Source organism: Gavia stellata, chromosome 6, assembly GCF_030936135.1.
Source record: "Gavia stellata isolate bGavSte3 chromosome 6, bGavSte3.hap2, whole genome shotgun sequence".
In the NCBI taxonomy this organism is placed as follows: Eukaryota; Metazoa; Chordata; class Aves; order Gaviiformes; family Gaviidae; genus Gavia; species Gavia stellata.
The window spans coordinates 61,628,281-61,646,826 of record NC_082599.1 but is presented as its reverse complement, the minus strand read 5'-3'; the positions used below and the strand labels follow the sequence as shown (position 1 = coordinate 61,646,826).

General features: G+C 41.3%; 1 protein-coding gene across 1 annotated transcript in view; it reads right to left on the bottom strand.

Annotated features, from left to right (window-relative positions):
• ADCY1 (adenylate cyclase 1) overlaps positions 1-18,546 on the bottom strand; it is a 155,496-nt gene that overhangs the window by 34,967 nt on the left and 101,983 nt on the right. Inside the window, exons 6-8 of the mRNA XM_059818953.1 lie at positions 15,455-15,613; positions 13,869-14,010; positions 1,049-1,204 (exon numbers count right to left, since the gene is read on the bottom strand). Of these exons, the coding sequence (XP_059674936.1) occupies positions 1,049-1,204; positions 13,869-14,010; positions 15,455-15,613 (457 nt within the window). The remainder of the gene's footprint in view (positions 1-1,048; positions 1,205-13,868; positions 14,011-15,454; positions 15,614-18,546) is intronic.

Genomic DNA, 18,546 nt, shown 5'->3' with positions numbered 1-18,546 from the left:
GGGATTTTCTGCGTCTACTACCATATTTATACATATATCTACACAAGACACATTTTAAAGTATTGCATATGCTTCAAAGAATGTGTGGGTTCTTTTTATTAAACACCCAAAGAACAGTACTAATTCACAACTGGAAGGCTTTGTACATGGCCGATTTCAAAATCAAATCTGGAGTTTCTGAGAGTCTTCACTGAAAATGTGTTTTAAAGGAGCTAACAGACTTTTCTCCCCTTTTCCCGCAGAAGAAACAGAAGCACACGTAAAACCCCAAACAGAAAAGTTAGAATGCTTTCTGAAAATAATATTTAGACTGAATTGTGAATAAATATACGTTATTTAAAAAAAAAAAAAAAAGGTGGAGCAATTAGGCAAGATGAATTACTGATTCCAATGCACACATGCCCTGCTTCGGAGCGCTGGCGGGGTGACCTATGGAATATTGCCACCTGCCGGCAAACAAAATGGAACAAGCAACTCTTCCGAAGTTTTTTCTCCATGAATTTGTGGGTAGATCCACACACAGAAAAGGAATTAAACCAGGCTACTAGTATGTAAAGTGATTCTGAGTTATGGCATTACAAGCCATTCGGAAAGCGGTATTTGTATCAGCGACTTCTTTTGTATTTAGGATTTGTATTAGGGACTAAGAGGTTTTTTTGACTGATCAGTTGCCTTTCATTTTTTAGAGCACCATCTAGAGATACAGAATTATTCTGTTATTTTGCATTTGCTGCCATCAGCTTCAGACTGTGATGGCCTCATGATGCAAAAGAACAGCTCTTGGTAATTGCAGAAAAAGCCTCAGAAACTCTAATTCCTGTGAAGGAAGCCCTTAATAGAAGCCACATAGGACAAGCTCCAAATTTGAGGCCTGTTATAATTAGGTTTTATCTTTACTGGGAGGAGGGTGTGGGCGCTAGAGAGCTCCGGCTCCAGCAGGAACGCCAGAAACTCCTCTTGTCAGTTGGTCAGGCCACCCCATAACGTTCTCAGAGCAGGTCTGCTTGGTGCAGCCCTGGAACCGATGCCCAGATCCCACGTGTATTACCTTATCGTCATCCTCACAGGTCATGACATTGGAGAAAGGGATCTCCGCTTTGAACATCTTACGACAGTGCATGAGCTGAACGAGCAGGTAGCAGACTGTCTTGAACTTCATTCTTTTGGCAGGCTTAATGTCTGAGAGAATCAGTCCAGGAAATATCTGTTGGTCAGAAAAATAATATTTACAAGGGTATCATGACATTCCCAGGCAGACATACGTACCTGCAGACATTTACAGCATCTCCTGGTCAGAGCAAAGCCTTATTCTAACCAAGAAGCAATGCATCTTGATAAACATCGTATATGTGCAGATGAAGACTATTTCATCTTTTTTTGACCTGAGATATAAAGAATCTGTTGAACGGACAGTATTTAAACACACACTTAACATTTTGGGAAGTGCCTCCTACATACAAATGTAGACTATAAAAAAAGCATATTAGTGACAAACTCATAAAAGAGGCAATATTTGTATTTCTTTAACCTTAAAATAAATTCTGGAAAAATACAGGAAAAAATAAAGAGGAAATTAGCATTTTAATTAACTAATGTTAACAAATACAAGTTCAGCCTTTTTCTGATTTCCTCACTTTGTTACTTCAGCCACTTCTAAGCCCATTAAAATCAGAAGAGGATAGCTTTTGCTTTAAAGATACACTTATATACGTGCCCTAAAAGGAGGCTGTGAGGCACCGAGGTTGTATCTTGCATCTTATTTCTTCAAAGCAAGAAGTGTTATACCACAGAGCAATATTCTCAAAGGGTTGGGTATAAGCTATTCCTTTTACCATGGAGCTCCCAGTTCAGCAAGGACAAATATTTTTTTGGTTAACGCTTAAGCATGTGTTTAACTCTTGCTGACTCCAGTAAACCCCTAGCACAAGTTCAGAGGCTTTCACAGATCAGAGTAAGAGTGATTCTTTATTCTACCCTCCGTATTTCTACCAATCTCATTCATGCTCCTGGCATGTGGACTGTGTAAAGCAGTGTTCACGGGAAATGCGGAAGGACCCGATGCCACCCCAGTATGGGAATTTAAGCCTGTAAAATTAATCTTTTCTGCAACAGGAAAATAAAGAAGCCCAGAGGATTTGGTCCCTAGTGTTCCTAGGTACAAAAGACAGAGTAAATCACACTCCAAAAACTTTATTCAAGCTCTAACAAACACCCACAAATGGCACTGAGGATTTGCTGTCCGGTCTTTGCAATACTATAATTTCCTAGAGCAGTTTACATCACTACTTCAGTGATCAAGGAATGAGTAAAGTAGAAGCATATGTTTAACGTGTGTTCTCATGGCTACCTGAATTTAGAGGGACAGGGTAAATGACACTGCTGATATTCTGAAGGGCATCTCCGGTAGTGGTTTGCTATGCTGTTTAACGTGTGCAGATAGGCACTTCTGGAAAACCAAGGGTATACCCTACTCACCTACCAATACGCTGTTTAGTCAGTTAGACTGTGACTATGAAACACAAAAATGACTTGCGTATGAAGAGATGCCCTTTTTTTATTAGCAGATGGCTGTCTTATAAACGTGGGACATGTTTCAAATGTGGAAAGGTGCCTAGGTATGCGCATGTGCTTTATTGCGCACTGAAAGGCTGACCGAAGCCAGCTAGCATCACTGGCCCTGTACTGCACGGTCATCAGCTGCAATCTAAAAGGAGACTAGTGTATCCAGTGTGTAATCACTTGTGTAAGTGATAGTTTAACAAAAGTCACCACGAAGAGATTCCCAGTATGAACCCTTTGTTTTGAGGGCTTTCTGGCAGAAGACTTACCACTGTATTGTAATAACCGCAGAGAAGATACTGTACAAGGATATTCACATACTAACCATCCTTTAGGTATTCCTAAGGACACCAAGTAGGCAGTTGTCAGGCTTGAGTATGGTAGATATCATCAGCTTTTGAGCTACCATTCCCAGCACCTAAACCATACTTTTTGGACGTTTGGTACTCCACTTAGAAATTTTCCTAATTTAGCAATAATTCCTCTAGAAGTACTATATATTTTACTCATTCTCCCTATCAACCTTTTGATACAACAAAAATGAGCAACTTTCTTGAAATTCCCTCCAGTTTAGCATTTTGCTTCATTCTTTTTTAAGACACAGTTAAAAAGGGAACAGGCAGAAGTTTACAGGTGGACCATATCTCAAGAGATCATTAGCTCTTTCTTTGCTCAAACCTTTCACTGTGGACATTGCATTAACTCGGTCAACAACTTTGGTTTTAGGTCTTCGTTAGATTGGCTGGAAAAGACGCTCTTAAAGAAGTACAGAGAGCTACAGAAGCTGCCTGACAGCCTTCATTCATCGAAGGTGCAAGAATGGCAAAGAAGAGGCAGAATATCGCACTAGCAAAAGATTCAAGAAGGCATGACCGAGAAAGATGAGCGTGTGGGCATGGCTATATCCTCCTACGAGGATTTGAAGTCCTGTGAAAAGGGGAGAATTTAGTCTTTCCTCGATGCAAATGTCTTATAACAGATGCATTTCTGAGAACAACCTGCAACTTGAAAACTTGGAATGCATACGGTTTGACTCGGGCAGTGTGGCCCTGCCACCAACGGGACTTTTCCTCAAACACGTATTTTCATGCAATTTCCTGACTATATCTTCAAAGTAGTAGGTAGAACATTTTTAGCTCATACCATTGACTGCTCTTTGCGTTTATAAATCTTATCGGCAGATAATGTATCAATGGCATACACCCTTCGTATGTCGGAAATACAGGGGAGTTTTCCAGCTGTCTTGGAGCCAAACAGAAGTTTTTCAACTCAGGTCACTGAAAAAAATGGAGTAGCGTGTCTACTTCTGGGCTCCCCAGTACAAGAAAAACAGTGACAAACTGGAGCAAGTTCAGCAAAGGCTCACCAAAACAATCAGCGTTCTAAAGCATATGACGTATGAGAAGAACCTGAGGGAATTCAGTTTATTTAGCTGGAAGAAGAGAAGGCTAAGGAGGGTCTCATAGCTGTCTTCAGCCACCTAAGTAGTAGACAGAGAGAAGACAGAGCCAGACTCATGCCAAACATGCTCCGAAAAAGTGCAAGAGGCAACGTACATTGGCTGGACCAAGGGAACATCGGGAACATCGGAACAACGTACATCGGCTGGCCCTGCTTTGGGGCGGGAGGTCGACCACATGGCCTCCAAAGGCCCCTTTCCAAGTCAGCTACTGTGTGATGCTATGAAAACGGGTGGAAGACGTATAGCTACTGTTCTTCATAGCTGGGCAAGAACCTAACCACGCAAAGGACACTGCAATACACACAAGTAGGGCATACTGGAAGTTCTCAGATCATGTATAATTTTATATATAGCTTTTTATTTTTTTTTTTAATCTAGCGGTTGCAGGATATATAAATTCTGCACTGGGACTGAGGATTCTCGATCCTACTATTGTATATACACAATATCAAAAATAGAAACAAAGGAATTCTCTCCCACTTTCATCTCACAAATCACGTCCCGTTTTTATTATTACTTTTACAGCAGAACACCACTTCTCAGACAGTGAACTTCTGAGTGGAATATTTAAGTAATCTCACCTTCTGCTGTAAGCCTTTGATTAAGGCAAAAAATGCAGTACAGTCTGTTAAAACAGACTTTAAAAACCCAACAAAAGAAAACAAAAACCCCAAGCCCAACGTCTTTCGCTCTGCCTTTTCTCTGAACTTGCTCCAGGCCAGCATTACAAGGAAGCTGGATTGCAGCATTCTCATTCCAGATCATTTTGTCAATGCATTTTACTCTCACACTTCTTTTTGACCCTCCGGATCACCTCTTATCCTGTTCACTGTTCATCTGCTTCACTATTTTAGGAAAGGTTGGTTCTTTGCTGCAACACAGCTGGCAAATAAGGTTAAGAGCAGGGATTTTCTAACAGAGCACTCTGAAAGCAGCCAGACTACCCGCAGCTTTGTGAGCGTCTTTAAGTATGCAGAAAACAAACAAGCGCTGATTAAAATTCTGGGAAAACACCCCAGTGTTTGCATCTCGTGTAATACTCTGGTAAGGGATTCACTGGTGCTTATCTGGGATTCTCAGAAACAGCAGCAGACTGTTGTTCCCCTGACTATATTCAACTGCAGTCCTTAAAATGGCACGGGAAAGAAGATACTAATGACATTCAAAACACGTTTACAGAAATCATAAATGCCGTAGCACTATGTCTGTCTGTGCTTTCTACCTTCAGGCAGGCAGGACCATGCCTCTTGGTAGTAGTGTTTGCTCCGTTACTATCTGCAAGTCATTTTGTCCTGAGACAAGTGAGCAAATCTTATTTGTTTTTTTTTCTTCTTACAGTTAAAACCATCAGACATTTGCTTTTTCATCCTTTTCTACCGCCCTTATAACACATTTTGCTTATCACACTTCAGCTGTCCATCAGGAAAGTATATTAGTGATTTTTACCAGGAAATAATACAGCTTCTATAAGAGAAACTCAACATTCAGAATGGCGTGGCCACTTTCTTGACACAGACGTAGAGAAGGTTTTTAGCAGCTGTGAAGACTAAAACAATCTTTAGGAGATCAATAACAGAAAATCTTATACCAGTGCCCGAGGTTTCTCCCTTCTACAGATTCCATATTTCTGGAGGAACTAAAAGGAGAGAGGAGAACGACGTTAGAGCGCATCGTAACTAATCCCACCGTCGCTGACAGCCCAAGCCACGGCTGTCACACTGATGACGATGCACTAGCAGCTCCACGGCAACTGCAGAAACAATCCTGAAGACGCGGAGCAACACACTCTGCAATGCAAGCCTCATTCCTCTGTCCGTGTTTGCCGGGTGGTAACACAAGCAGTCTACTTCCAGCGGCGGGGCGCGTGTAGTCCAACAACTTGTGCGATGCCAAGTCTCAGGCACGGGTCAGCTCCTGTCCGGAGACAAGCTAGAGTTTCCATCGCAAGGCTGTGTGTCTACCTGGTACATCAGATCTGCTAAGGTATATCCGAGGTGTGAAACCCCAAAATGCCCAAGTTATGCATTCAGATCTCTAGTTAAGTTCCTCGGTAGGAGCTGTCAGGCATTGAGAGCAAAGACCGCCCTGGACTCTCCTAGGTACGGCAGCAGCGGTAGCTGCGGGTAGTCGTCATTTTGAAAGCAGAAATCATCAGCGCGTGCCCAGCTCTGGACTCAGATGCCTAACTTGGGGCATTTCAAATTAGGACAATTTTGTCAAATGCATTTTTGCTTGCTGTGCGCTAGCAAAGGAGAGAGTTTCTCCGAGTAGTTGGAAAAGTTTTCACATGCCCCGCATTAACTGTAAAGCTCTCTTCTTCTGTTACTACTTAGAGTCTAGGAGTCAGAGCTCTAGCTCTCCATAAGTGCTCCACGGTAAGCATATAGTCACTTAAGTAAAAATAACCTCAGAATGAATTAGTCCAGAAAGCCGACAACTTACAATGACCACAAAAACCTTCTTGAGACAAAGCGGACTGGGTATTTTTAGAAGAGTCAGATGCAAAAAAATCCTAGGGAGCTGCTAGCCATATGGATAGATCTATCGGGCCATAAGTGCTCTGTGGAAAACACAAATTTTACACGTTTGGAGAAAAAAAAGGGAGAATCTGAGAACAGCGTGGCAGGTTCACGTAGACCTAACCAGAGTGATTAAATCAAATTCGCAGAGAAGGAAGTTTCCTACAAATATAGATGGAACTTTAATTTGAATGGAAATAATAAATTAAAATGAATTAAGTGCAGTAATTTTAAACCTATTGGTTCACTCAGTTTACTTTCTTCCTTCTGTAGCCTTCTTTTTCTTTTGTTATTGTTCACATGATGATGCCAAGAGGACATCTTTTAATCAGGGCAACAACCTGCTATCAAAAATCCCAGTAATACATGGATTATATACATCAAATTGCTTCACTCTAAAAAGTTAGATGAAAGTATTACTAAGACATGATCGAAAGCACCTCAAGAGTGTATATGAGCAGTTACACATGTGAAACGTGCTAGTTGCTAACAACGATTCACAGGTAAAAGTGATTCACCAATAAAGTCAAAAGGCAAGCACATGTCATTACTATGTATTTCATTTATACAAAGCAAAAAAGCCATCATGAATCTGTGTTGTGTTCTCTGTGCTAAATTGAATAAAGTTCACACCACGCTGGGGGGGAAAATAAATCCAATCGGTCACAGGAAAGACATAAAGCAGACAAAACTCGTCGGTCGGTGGTGGAAAGATGTGGAGCTTAGTAATTTATTTTAGCATAGAGGGCAGATCATCTGCTTCATGTAACAAAGCTATGCTGGTTAACAGTAAAGGAAGATGTCGTACGCCAAGTCAAAAAATACTGCCTGTTCAAGCAGCAGAGCAATAGAAAATTTATTTTCCTGTTCCTCCTTGGTGACAGGACTGCAACGCAGGGAGTTTAAAATCGCATCTGTTTATGCTACACAAAACAACAAAATACGAAAAGAGACGCGACAGCCTTCGCCACTTTTCTTGCAGCTACTGTCATGCAAGTTAGAACGAATCTCAGGTTGCTCAACTGCTGCCTATTCGATCATGAGTCAAAGAAATTAACTGATCAACCTTTTGAGCTGTTAAATCCATCTGCAACGCACAGTAAGTAATGCCACGGGTGTATAGTGTAGATAATTGCTCTAGATATTTCTGACATTTGCAAGAGTTTTTACATCATAAGTCGTATTTTCCAAAGGATGCTCCTGTGTTTGCTTATTGAGAGGATTCTTGAACCTTCAGGCTTTCATCTGAGTTTTCCTGAAATTGTAAGACTGACAAAAGTGCTCTCCTCTTCCTCAATGATTGCTTTGACTCCTCTTTTCAAACAGACTGCTGGTATTTTAGCTTGGCTATAAATATTTTTCAGACAAAACTAAAACTGAAATTTTAGCCGCCTGCGTTGGAACGTTTAGGGCATGATTCAAGACAGCACACCAGGCAGGAGACAGAGTGCTATACCTCTAACCAGCATCTGCTTCTGCCAGCTGGGTAACTCAACAAGGGTTCAGAGAAAAACCATTAGACCCTTTCACCTGGGATTTTCAGGATGGTCACAGCATTACTCACAGACTTCAGATAATAGAGCAGGGCTGTCCCAGCTACAGGAAGGATTTTCTGAGACTGCCTGGCATGGCTTTGTATGTAAATGATAAGGTTGGAAAGAGAAACATCAGCCTTTAGTGGTGAAGCATTGGAACAGGCTGCCCAGGGAGGTGGTGGAGTCACCATCCCTGGAGGTGTTCAAGGAACGTGTGGACGTGGCACTGCGGGACATGGTTCAGTGGGCATGGTGGGGTTGGGGTGATGGTTGGACTTGGTGATCTTACAGGTCTTTTCCAACCTTAATGATTCTGTGATTCAGAGAAACAGCGTTTCCAAAGGGCGAACAGATGTGATACTCCCTTTCATTGACTTTTCATGAATGTCCATCACTGTGTGCTACTCAAGGAGAAGATGCAGATACCATGTGATTTACGTTGCCACAAATAAAAGATAACTAATGTCTTTGAATACATAGTTAGTTGGTGAATAACTCACTAGTACGTTAGTAGAAATTTTGCCAATGGTGATTAGCAACCTATCGGAAGCTAATTATTGATTACACTTGAGGTACGCTGTAAAATCCACGAGACGTGACTATATAGGAATCATTTGCAAGTTGTATCTATAGTGTTTCCCTATGATTTTTATAATTTGTATGACCCCCTTTCCCAGACACAGCTCTATTGCTTCCTGTTAATGGTCTATGGCATTATTTGTCTTTGCCTTAGCTTTGGAGCCGGCAAAGTTACTCAGTGAAGCAGGTTCCCTGAAGCTGGCAATGAGTAACAGCGATGGCAGGCCCGCTTCTGTAAATGCAAAAACTAACACATTCTGCGACATCCTTCCCCTCACAAAACCTTGATCACTTCTGACCACTGCTTGGCTATCTGTAAAAGTACCTTAGGAACTGCGCTTAATTGTCTGTGCCGGGCTGTTTTCTCAGCCGGTGAAATTAATGAGCCTTTTCAAAACCAGAGAGACGCCCTCGGAGAGTGAATTGCAACAAATCCAAAGAAGTAAACCCGAGTACAAAACCACACGGTTATCACCGGGGTGATTAACGCCTTAGGAGGTGTTATACTGCAGGAGAATCTGTACTTTCTAGAGCAACCCCAGAAGTGGAGAGTCCAGCTAAGCTCTCTACCTCTGCTGTGCTGCCGGGAGCCAGCTGTGCCAGCTGTAAAACCGAGGCAAAGACACTTCGACTAACGTCAGTGCTGACAATGGAAGAGCAAAGAATTCAGATGAAAGCCAGATCCACTCTCTTAAAAAAATTTAAATTAAATTTTAAGCATAGAGTTAGACAGTCAGGTAGATTACCGAGGAATCATTAACAAAAAAAGTTATTTAGCTGGGTCTAAGCAGAGTTATAAAGTTCTTGTAAGGTGCTCTGAGATTAACAGATCTGGCCTAGATATTTTTTTTCTCCTGTAATAAAATCCACATACAGTAATATTTACAATACTTCAGAAAGCCAGGACATTTTGAAACTAAGAGAATATCCATGCGTCTAAAGCACAGAGTATGGATCTTGAGAATATTTAATATATTCAAAATACATCTGTTTTTCTAACTGGATCAGACCTGTTTTAAAAGTCCAAGACATTCACGTATGTGGTCAGACTTGTGGCTAGTTACATTAATCAAACTTTCCAAACCTTGTCTCAGTGCAACATTTTGGTGACATCACTCTAAGTTTTAGTATCAATATAAAGTATCATGAAGACGTAATTAAACTTTACCTAAAAGAGATGTGCTGGCATTTTCAGAACCAGAAACTTTGTCTTAACTTGTATTTAAAAAGCATATTTGCGTAAGTTTTTAACTATGATGGCCAGCAAAAAAATTTAATTTAATTCAAAATATCTCTGTATGCCTTTGGAAATCAGATGAATTATTTAAGTCTGTTTAGAAGCTGAATGTTATCCAGTCAAACATGCAGAATTATTGCTCAGTAGTAATAATAACAGACTAATATAATCTCTACCAAAACAAAAATTGTAACAAAACAAAAGGAAAAGTATTCCCTCAGTGGCCACCTGGAAGTGCTCTCACACATATTAGCTTGTGCACCAAACTAGCCATCAGATCAGCATCACAAAATTGTGGTTGTTAGCTGAGTCAATAAAAGATTAAAAAAACTGGGAATACTTTAGAATTTGTTCACATTTAAAATGTAACTGGTACAGGAATGAGTTGTCTTATCCTGTTATTCTCATTCTTGGCTTGGGCGATATTTGTGATGAAAGATCACAGAATCAGAGAATCATTAAGGTTGGAAAAGACCCGTAAGATCATCAAGTCCAACCATCACCCCAACCCCACCATGCCCACTAAACCATGTCCTGCAGTGCCACATCCACACGTTCCTTGAACACCTCCAGGGATGGGGACTCCACCACCTCCCTGGGCAGCCTCTTCCAATGCTTCAACACTCTCTCCGTAGAGACATTTTTCCTAATATCCAGATCTTCCTGTCAGACCAAATATGGAAGAACGCAGAGTATATGACTTCTGAATAAATAAATAAAAGTTTTAAAAAACCTAAGTGGGCCTATTTACCTTTCAAATTCAACAGATTCTTGGCCATCTGTTGCTCATAACATTGATTTTCATTCCTCTTGGCATGATACCTGCTAAAGTCAGTTCGTATTAATGTCAGAGATTATGCATAAAGAATAAAAAATGTGTCTGCATTTCAGCTACTGAGGCTCCGGAGGAAGGAATACAATATTAAACCAGCAGATACCTGAATTCACCTAAAGAAACTCCATCTTGTCTGTGCTTCATGGGTGGCCTTCTGCTTCTCCGTCTCTGCAGAGTTAATGGCTGAATCAGGGTAGGAGGGGACAGAAGGTGTTTATTTTGAAGAGAAATATACTGTCATGTAGCTCGTGGTCCAGTGATCAGTAAGCAAATATACGAAAACCGGGGACGGCTGCGATATACTGTGACAAACAGCGAAGTGACATGTTGATTGATGTGCGAGCCCAGTGGAAAAGCCAGTCAAGACCAGTAAAACTCATGAAGTCTTTCCTTCTGCCAGTTTGGCTGACACACCACTGATGCGTGCCGGAGAGCTAACGTCGTTAGCCAAGCCGTACCGCAACCCCTGCCACTTCCACAAACCCGTCAGTGACACCCAGGGGTAAGATGGCATTTGGTTTACGTAGCCGGTGACAAACCCATCAGTTGTTTCTCAGCAGTCACCGGTAGTTTCTCAGCAATCTTGCAAAGACGAAGAAATGTGTGCTCGCACAGTAGTAGGCTCTCATCCTGGCACATTAAACATGCATTGACCTGGTTTACTTTAATACGTGAACATCAAGCTTCTGTTCCTCAATCAGTGGTTTACGCAGCGGAGTTGGCACGACACAGTTTCTATATGCAATAACCATTTTTATCCCCTTTTCTCTCTACTTGGCTCTGTGCACCAACCTATCAACAATTTCCTGAAATTCAGTTATTGCTCTTCTCAATATGAAATGAAACCTGATACATGACAACATGGGAAATGCAATAATACGTAATGCTGCAGGAGTGAAAACAGCAGAAAACCATGACAAACAAATCTAGCAGCCACAAGCAAGCACACTTCCCTCAATTAAACCCTCCCTTACGTTTTCTTCTTTATTGAGATGGATTAATTCAGGAACTCATTCTTGTTTCAAGAAAGCCACCAGAAAAATCTCTCGCCGACTGCCAAAACGCAATCTAGCCCACCGGTTTTCCACCTGTTTTCTTTCATACTACCTAAAACCGAATCTAATCGTATATACCAGCAAAAGAACAAAACGTGAGATTGCATGATTTTCGTAGCAGATGAGAACACTCCATCTCACTACTAAGATGCTTTAGAGGACGTGCGTAAAAAACCACCCTTGCAGCAGCCTTTCTGGGGTAAAACTACAGGAGTTTCCACTCCCAGAATCAAATTCCGCTGGTGACTGGACTGCCAACATTTCCATAAAAGCTGCCTGAGTCATCAAATTCAGACCAAGAAACTGACTGCGGGCACAGAATTCAAGATGACCTGTTTTTCCCTAGTTGCGTTTTTGTCAAACACGTGTTGGCTACCACCCTCAGGCAGAGAGCTTTGACAGCTCTTTAAAACCTCGTCTGTATTGTTTTCATACTTCCTTTTGGAATTGGATATTATAATTTCTCCTCTAAAGGTTGAACCCCTGAATGAAACTTGTTTGGGCAGAGCCTCAAGATAAGGGTGCAGAAGTCTGTATCCCGAGTTGTTTGACTGAGATAAAGAGCAATAAAGTTCCTCTTGGCCTGTGAACGTGTTATGGCAGGTAACTTCTAAGATAAGCCTCATTTGATGTGGAACAGGTTGGAACAAACGGAACGTGTTTAAATGATGATTATGGGCTTTCAAGACTCCGACTGAAGTCACAAACCATTTTGTAGTAGAACAAAAGGCTGCCCTGAACTCAGGAAGCGGCTGAGGAAGAAAGGTGTGACTATAAATGAGCCTGTCGGAAAACCACTGTCGCCACCTTCACTGCATGCCGAGACTCAAGGTACTAACCATCGCACCGCCGGGCCTCTGTTCTCCTCACCCCGAAAATCTGGTTAGAACGAGGAGTCACATCCGTCTCCGTCAGGGCTGGCTAAATCCTGAGCAACATCTAAGACATGAAGTTCCTGCTCTAATGAGCTAAAATCTTCTCTTACCTTATTCTTTCCGCACTTCCCATTTTCTGTTCTCCACCGAAAAGCAGAAAAGAGCAGAAAACGTTACCGTCTCTCAACAGCACTGCTGACTGTCCCCCCTTTCCCCAGCACATCTCCAGGGGTCTGACAGAAGGAAGAAGCTGATGGGAGAGAGGAGCTTAAGAAAATTTGGAGGGACGGGCAGCCAAGATAAGAAAGGGATGACCAAAATCATCGTGGGAGTCTGAGGTGGCAGAGGGCAACACTGAATTTGTCATGAGCAGCCCAACGTAGCGGGAGAAAAAAAAAGTGCGTGTTTTGGACAGAGGATGTATTATTTGTTGCAATAATCGTAGAAAATTTACTCAGCTTCAGCATAAATACCTGATCTGTGGTACAGGGGTATATACGTTCGAAAGCGGGACGGTTGACTGCAGCCTCTTCCTCTGACCTGGATAAAAGGGCCTGTGTCGTACAGCTTGGCAACACGGCAGCTTTTCCAGACTTCCAGGGTTGTTAGTTCAATCACTGCTGAATTCACTTCACTAACTTTCCGCTGTGGGCACGACATGTCTGTAAATACTACTTTTTCTGTGTCTATTCATTTGGGAATCCTCCAGGCCCAGTCAAGGAGCCACCAGTATCACAAGTGGTTGTAGAAATGGTCAGAAGAGCGTGAGTAAAATGGCAAGGGAATACAGGAATGGAAGAGGAAAGAAAACTAGAAGAAAAATAGCCAGGCTGTGAGCATTAATATTCTGAGACACCCTTTTGAAGGGAGGAGGAAGGGAAGAGTGAATCAAATTTTTGGAGTGACGTATCGTATAGTTTCATATCAAATGATTACAGAATCTGAATAAAACAAGTTTTCTTTTTTGTGGGGCAAAGGGAAAAAATGTTTTATTTTTAAACTTCAAAAGTAAATCGATCATCTTCTCTATCTAATGTTCAAGGTCAGCTTTTTTAGCATTCCTGCCTCAGTCAGAACCAAAAGATCTAATTTCAAGAGTGTTTGAAGAGCTTTTAGAAATACCAGTATTGCCTCTGCTTTCAGAATATCACAGAACAGTTGTTAAATTATGGAAAGGTATCACAGAATAAGCTAGAATTTTGTGGAGCTTACCTTCCTGCGATGGGATGGCACAATAAAATAGGTTTCAATATTATGCTTCTTCAAGAAACTATTCCGTTCATGACCATGTCCTGGTTCGACCTCGTAGTCCCCATTTAGGCACTCTAAGGTGGTCTTTGTAATGTGAACTTTCCTGGAGAGAAAAATCGGACCTTGTTGTTGCAAGCAAAGAAACATTTTGAGCTAGTTGCTACTGAAAGACACTCCCATGCAGAAGATCATAAAGAGGTCAAATGACGTGCAAACCCCCATTTTTGATGTAAAAAAATTGTTTTGTCTTTTCAGCCAAATAGAACATAGAAATATTTCTATCACATGCGTTTTCTAAACTTGAGCAGAGTGAACAGAAAGATAACTTTGTTACCTCTCTATTATTAAAAAAATAACACTCGCAGGCTTGTTGATCTGTAGAAAGTGAAGTCTGCACATCACCTTCCACATTTTGTGGCTTTCTTAAGCATTTACCTTACTGCCTGCTTGGAAAAAACATCCTGCCGTCTAAAACTTGCGACTTCACACTCCGAATCTCTCCTGTGCATGAAGGAGAAACTTCTTTTTCTGTTCCCCTTCACGTCTCTGCCTTGTTTCATTTACCCACCCTGTTTCGTAGGCAGCTTTCTAATTAAACTTGGGTTTGGCAGCGCAGCCATCTTTGACACTGTTTGTGAGTTTTCACATTTTCACCCGAAAGACCCCTTATATTTGAAATGTCTTCACAGAAGACATCTGAAAAGCTATTACTGCTTTCCTCTATTAAACACGCGCTCAGATTTTTTGTGCTGGAAAGCCTTAAGGTAAGGAACATACAACACACACTGCCAAAATTGTCTAAGGCAGACATAGGTAACAAACAGCAATTCACTCATCTTAACCACAAAAATGAAGAGGTTCCGTTGTCCCCCTGTTCAGCAAATGACGATCTTGTAAAAATCCCACCGAGGACGGTAGGTCCCAGCCCAAACGCGAGTTGCGCAGGGCAGCGCACCCACGCACCTTTGCGCAAGTGCACCGTGTGCATTTCAGTTGAGTCCAAGGAGTACTAAAAATTCCAGGATGTGCCCCACGGGTTGGCTGCCGGTTTATGCGCTACCGTACCATTCGCACATACCCCATCAATATTTGAGCGCGTAAACAGGGATTGTTTTTCTACAGCACACCAGCAGTGCTGGAAATCTGGCCGTGTAAAAGGAGTAAGGCACACGCTCCCCACGTGTGTGTAGAGGTGCAAGGGTAAAGATCTCCTGGAATAACTAGAGGGTTTTACTTCTACAATGTGAAATGGTGAAAGTCTAGCATTCCTACATTCCTAGCACTGCCTCATTCCTCCTCTTTATATTTGGCATCTTCTAACAAGGATTTCGTTTGGAAACGTTTTGCTTCTGATCTAACCTACTACTAATGTAAATAACAAGATCATTTGGAGAATTCCACAGGATAAATCACAAAATACGTGGACTGCTCTTACCGAACGCAACCCTTCTGATCAGTAGCAACTCCATTGCAAATGCCTCAAAGAAGGAAATTCTTCACCCATACGGGTTTCTGTTTCTTTGTCTATGGTTCTTTCTCAGACTTACCCAGGCAGTCCTCCAGCTTCCATGACATTAGCTAAAGTCACATCATTTGACCAGACATCGTATTGCCATTTTCGGAGACCCAGGACCCCACAAAGCACCCTGCCTGTATGCAATCCAACTCTCATGTTGAGATCAACCTCTGTGGCTTCTGCAACAGATCTGGAATAGACAGCACCAGAATATTAGTCTTTAGACAACGACATTGCTCTTGATTTTTTTTTTTCTCTCCTTCCCCCAAAGTAACACATGGCTGAATTGACAGGATCTTTTAAAAATCTGAGATGATACAATCAGGTACTCTTCTTTTCCTTCACTAGTTTCAATGCCCCAATTGTAATTCCAAAGAAATAATTTTCTTGGTCATATTTTAATCACTGTTGAACCAAAATCTTGGTATTTCTAAATTTCTTGACCTGATACATTAAAATTTAATTTTCCAGGTTTCAAGGAAAGCCAGAAAATGTTACGTTTCGTTACATTTAATAAAATAAGGGAAAAAAGGGACAATAAAGCAAGTGTAGTAAATGGCTTTGTCATGAAACTTCCCTAAGACCGTAACTCTTAAGCTTAATTTGCCAGTTTTGCAATATTTGCTATCACGGTTCTACAGAAACGAAGATATTTTACTGAGAGATAAACAAAGAACTTTCTGGCTGTAGCTCAAGTAAGTCAGAGACAGCCAGCTTAACTCCTCCACTTTCCAGTTTATCTTGCGCCTCACATGTATTTACCTTTTTTTGTCATAAATGTTCCCTTTTCCCAATGCATATTTATTTCAGCAGGATGACAAGCGACCACAACGTGATTGTTGGAATCAAAAGACGACTTTTGAAACTATCTTACCAGGCTTAATTTTAACTTGACATGTAAGTAAGCGAACATCTTTCAGTTCTACCTACTCCAGACTGCTTTCAACTCAGTATTAAAACGGGCTTACCTGGCTGCTTCTTTTTTCCAAAAATCTCTGTTAATATTTCTCCTTATCCTAGGTTCGGGTTTATTGGTTGGTCGACTTTTCTCTAATTCTTTTTTACCCCCCCTCGCCCTTCACTCATATAAAGGTCATGCTTGATCCTATACGGGCTAACTGAATTTCATCATGAAGGAGTTTAATACTAAACACTGAGGAACAGATTGGTCTTGCAAGTAAAATATAAACTTTAGTCACTTAAGACTTGCATTTAATTTCTCTCCTCTTTTACCACAGTTCGTTGAGACTCAAAGTAATTTTATCCTCTCTCAGTTCTCCATCTGTAATATCAAAATAATACTTCCTCTTCCTTACTTCTTTTGGTTGCAGTGGCTTGATCTCAAGGTAATAGTGTAAAACATTTAATTTGTAATTCAAATAATATAAAATAATCTGGAAAAAGAGCGTAGTATGGACCCCAACACTTTCTCTCTGTGCAGCACAGAGGGTTAAAAAGACTTAAAGTTATCGTCTCATTTATGTTGTCACAGTTCAGATTTGTGACATTCTCTAAGTTCACCATTTAAATAAAGTCCACTTGAATGAAAACCGACTCAGTTAAAAATTAACATTTTTTTTCCCAAGTGTCTCAGCCTGTCAGTCTTCTTGGATGATACTTATTTAGTATTCCATGATATTTTTTTCAACTGCTATTTTCACCCTATGCTACTGCTAGGAAACTCTTGCAACTACTAGTACTCACACAGAGTTGTGCTGCGCCTTTACCTTGATGGTATGCTCAGCTAAGCATCCCTTCCTACGGTGAGACTGAAAGGGCACAGACTTGTATTTAAACGCTCTTGCAGTTTCTGCGAGCAATGAAGTATGAAGAAGTACTAGTTGAGAAGGCAAATGGATAAGCAATGACTCCACTCTACTACGTTGTAATCGGTTCAATTACCCCATTACAGGAGTACAGGACAAAGAAAATGATGAAACCAATAAATCCGTGCAAGAACAGCAGATGAAGAATGGTTATAAACACTAGTATCTTCCCGAAGTTCCTGCAAGAGTGGCACAGAAACCACCTGTAACTAGGGACTTGTACCTGGGAATTAAATCTAACCTTCAGAGATTTTTTACTGTGTAGCTGGGAAAGGAGGAATTAATTGGCGAAGTCATTATTGACAGCATTTTTAATTTTGGGGCCAATGTAAGGAAGGATTCTTCTTTTCTGCAAATGCAGGAGATGCTATAACTCGCACCCTGCACTGACTAGGGAACACCGAAAAGGAGCGTGGAAGCTAATAGTCTTACACATTACATGCAGAGACAACCCTGTGCGTAAATCTTTGCAGCTTTTTCTGTTACGGAGGCATCTGGCATTCCACAGTGAAGTTGCAGTTCAAGAAGAGAGAATATCAGTGAATAAGTGAAACCAACTAATCAGTGTAAGACTTGATGTTCAAATTTAAATTTTCCAATGCATTTAATAGGAGAAGACCTTAAACTGAGGCTCTAGCTATAATTTTCCCTTGATCTTCATGGACCATTGTATTTTTTAAAGTATCGTCCAGCTACACTGGATTTGGCAGCGAGTCTTCAGGAGGACTTCCCAACTATTTCAGTAGTCCCTGTATTTGTCTCTTGTATCATTGTACTTGTCTAAATACAATTAACAGGAAGAGCAGCATGGCTTAAGACATGGGGTGAGCAGCGCAAGATACCTGGCCTCAATTTAAGTAAGGAACTTGGCGGCCGCGAGGTGCTGGAGTATGTACCATGTCAGCCATCACCGACGTGAGTGACGTGGAGATCTCTTTTGTCCCCATAGGGAATCTGGGCATACCACCTTTTTCAGTCATATCTTATGCAACGGCACAGAAAGGCTTAGGCACAGCTTTCTGAAAGATTAAATATTTCCTTGTCCTATTTCTGCTCACTGCAAGTCAGCTTTCCTTTGTTCAGTATCTGTTCCCAGTCAAGCCTCACAAATGACTCCAAGGAGACCTAAAAGGACTCGAGTGTTACGGGGCTCGTTGTGCACACCGTCTGCTTGACAAAGCCTTGAGGAAATGAAAGGAGTTGATAATATAAGCCACGGAATGATAACTTAACCTTTGTATCTTCACCTGTGCACGCGTCTTGTGCCGTTAACAGACCGACCTTACACCAAAACCAT